The 3,053-nt window shown below is 34.5% G+C and overlaps 1 protein-coding gene across 1 annotated transcript; it reads left to right on the top strand.

Moving 5' to 3' along the window:
• The first annotated feature begins 292 nt into the window (after nucleotides 1-292).
• On the top strand, nucleotides 293-2,806 carry PSF2. Its single transcript, XM_089617327.1, has 8 exons — nucleotides 293-439; nucleotides 533-607; nucleotides 713-827; nucleotides 1,103-1,202; nucleotides 1,299-1,329; nucleotides 1,406-1,501; nucleotides 2,234-2,392; nucleotides 2,485-2,806. The coding sequence occupies exons 1-8, from the start codon at nucleotides 392-394 to the stop codon at nucleotides 2,503-2,505; spliced, it is 645 nt and encodes a 214-aa protein (XP_089473453.1). The 5' UTR covers nucleotides 293-391; the 3' UTR covers nucleotides 2,506-2,806.
• Nucleotides 2,807-3,053: the final 247 nt, after the last annotated feature.

Here is a 3,053-nt window from a genome sequence, read left to right as displayed (position 1 = left end):
GCTTGCGATAAAAATTAAGAATTAAAAATTTTTGAATTATTTTTGTGAACAGCGACTACGAAAGAGTCGAAATTGCGATTCTTTGCGATGTTGGCGATTATTTGCGATAAATATCACGGGTTTAATTACTTTTAAGGGTACTCTTTACAAAAAAAATTATTAAAGCTTAATTTCAGGTATTAATTAATTAACGAGTCTAATTATGATATTTTACTAACTTTGAAGTCTAGAATGTAAATTATCATTTAGAAAAGAAGGGCATTTAAAATGACTTATAAAAAACAACATCATTTCTTAATCTTCTTCATCAGTTTTCATGTGCTCTTAAAGCTCATGACCTTTGCTCTGCAATCAACTATTTTACCCCCAAAATTTGGAAGAAGCCCTAGAAATGGCTGGTCAATCAGACCCTCATCCTTGTCTTTTCTCGCCCGAAGAGGTATTTTCTTTCTCTCTCTCTCTCGCTGTTTCTCTCTCTCAAGGTTTTAATTTCCATTGTTCTTTATTCACTCTTTTCGAAACGTTTCAAAAGCTCGAGTTCATGGCCGAGGACGAAACGATCGAGATTGTGCCGAACATGAGGATGGAACCTCTGAATTTCATCTGTGTATGTCGTCTCAGTGACTCAGTAGTGTGTCTTTTCTATGTTCGAATTCATTCGAAACGAGAAAATATTTAAAATAAAATTGTGATTTCGTTCTCGCTTCTTCAGGGCGATTACGGTCCGTTCTTTCCGCAGATGGTGACACGTGTCCCGATTTGGTTGGCAGTCTCTCTGAAGAAGAGAGGGAAATGCACGGTCCGACCTCCACCGTGGATGACCGTCGGTGAGTTCGATAGGTTTTGCTCTTCTCGTAATTTTCACTTTATTAATAGCTTAAAGATAGCCAATTTAATTTAATAGATATGCAAAGTAGAAATAGCCTAAATTAACAAAAATATGACATCTGATTAATCTTGTTGAAACTTGAAAGTGGGAAATTTCTTTGTTTGAGAACACCTGACTTTGGCTATTTTGCTGTCAATTAACTTCAATGGCTATTTTTTTTATTTTTTTTGGAAATCCATTTTTGTGTGTTTGATGTTGGGAATTGCTGGGCAGAGAACTTAACACAAATTCTGGAATCGGAGCGTGACTCTCAGGAGTCGTTTCAAGTCTTGCCTTTCCATTATGTGGAAATCTCAAGACTCCTCTTTGATCAGTAAGCACTGATATATAGATTTGAGACTATATTATGGCTATATGTACTATTACGTGTACAGAAGTGTTAAAGAGTCTCTTTTTGTTTATATGATAGTGCTCGCGAAGACATACCAAACATGTACATGGTGAGTATTCATTTTTGGATTTCACTGTGGTCATTCTATTAATTTGATGCGTTAAAGAAAGCGCTTTGTTATTTAGGTGAGATCTCTCGTCGAGGACATTAGAGATGTAAGATTTCACAAGGTGGAGACTAGCTTAGAGTCGTTTGAGGATACCCGATCCTCTGCAGTGAAAGTATGTACTACTGATCTCAGTTTGGTGAATTTATTTCGGAATTGATTTCTCGGTTTTTTTTTTCTCTCATATATCACTGCCTTTTCTAGTACTGGGAAAGGATTAAGAATTAGAACTAGTTTATCTTGCTGGGCCTAGGACTGGGTAATTGGTATTGGAAAACCAAAGGGTACACTGAAACATAGTTTCGGCAGGATTCGGTAAAGATTAATTATTATATTTATCTTTTTGGAAAGTATCATCTATATTTCATTTGAGTTTCTATCGAAATGCTTCCATTCATACTAAAGTCGATAACAAACGTCCCCCACGGTTTTAATTTTATTGTTAAATGAATATAATGCATAAAAATCTCTCTCTTAATATACTCAAATGGAAGGTTTTGATCGTAAGTAATTCTTTGGTAAATTAATGCCTAAAATTCAATAAAATATTGATTTAGAGAAATTATTAACCATTGAGAAAAGATATAGTTAATTTAACAATAAACAAAAACTTAGGGAGGATTGTGATCGACTAGGAAATGCATTAAAATGCAATGTATGACCGATAATTTCACTTAAAAACAGGGGGTTAGGAATGATAACTTTTTCTCTCGAACTTGTAAACTTAAGTTTATTTCCGCGACTTGGAGACCAACATTTGATATCAAAGTCACTTATGCTTTGTCCATGTCCTTCATTTTCTGGGCTTTTTACCCTGAAGCTTCATAATCTTCATAATTAATTGCAGATTAAAAACTTATCTGCCATGGAAGTCAACATAGTCCGACCCTTTGTTGGTCGAGTTCTACAGGCATTTTACAAGCATGGTAGTCCAGATCTTATTCCAAATCCAGAACGAATGGCTAACACTAATAGATGGCAACAAGGGAACGATCAAGGCCAACGAGTATGTTACTATTCACTTCATGCATAAGTGTAACATCCGATGAACTAATCTTTTTAAATTTTATTTTATTTTATTTTATTTTATTTATGCAGCGTCCTTTGCGAAGAAGGTAAAGCGTAAAAGAATACTGATGAAAGTCGTACGCTCGAGCTTAGAAAACCAGCAAGGTGACCCACCCAAGAGAATTATCTTCTGACTTAGTTGGTTTTGATGACTACTAATTCTTTCTTTAGAGGTTTTACAGAGTTTAGCATATTTGTTGGTTATAGTATGCTTAGTTCAGTAATTAGTTTTAGTCATTATTGAATGTATACTTTTCCTCTGCTGTCAAGTCTATTATAATTAATAGAATTGTTTGTTGTATTTTATTAATGTTAAAACTTCATCAATTAATATTTGTATGATTTTTTATTTTCATAAAATTCTCTGTTTTTAGGCGATTTTTGGAACCTTGTCGATTCTCGGTTCGAGGCCACGAGGTAGTCTCTCGGTCCATAATGTGATCAAGTGATTTGGACAGGTCCCTATGAAATCCCTCTTTTAGACCAATACTCTTACCACATCAAAATCCCTAGCTCTGTGGTTAAAAATTTTCTTTTCTATGTATAAAATGGCGTAGTTTTGAGGTCTTCAATTCTATGAACACCATTCTTTATACCAA

Source organism: Urtica dioica, chromosome 6 (assembly GCF_054948205.1).
Source record: "Urtica dioica subsp. dioica isolate 48M chromosome 6, U.dioica_male_clone48M_v1_H2, whole genome shotgun sequence".
NCBI lineage: Eukaryota > Viridiplantae > Streptophyta > Magnoliopsida > Rosales > Urticaceae > Urtica > Urtica dioica.
Note: the sequence above shows the minus strand (reverse complement) of the source record. Positions and strands in the feature narration are given on the sequence as shown.

Coding starts and splice junctions, on each gene's coding strand:
- PSF2 (XM_089617327.1), top strand. CDS start 392: ATGGCTGGTCAATCAGACCCTCATCCTTGTCTTTTCTCGCCCGAAGAG. Junction 440..532: donor GTCTTTTCTCGCCCGAAGAG/GTATTTTCTTTC, acceptor ACGTTTCAAAAG/CTCGAGTTCATGGCCGAGGA. Junction 1,502..2,233: donor CCCGATCCTCTGCAGTGAAA/GTATGTACTACT, acceptor AATTAATTGCAG/ATTAAAAACTTATCTGCCAT.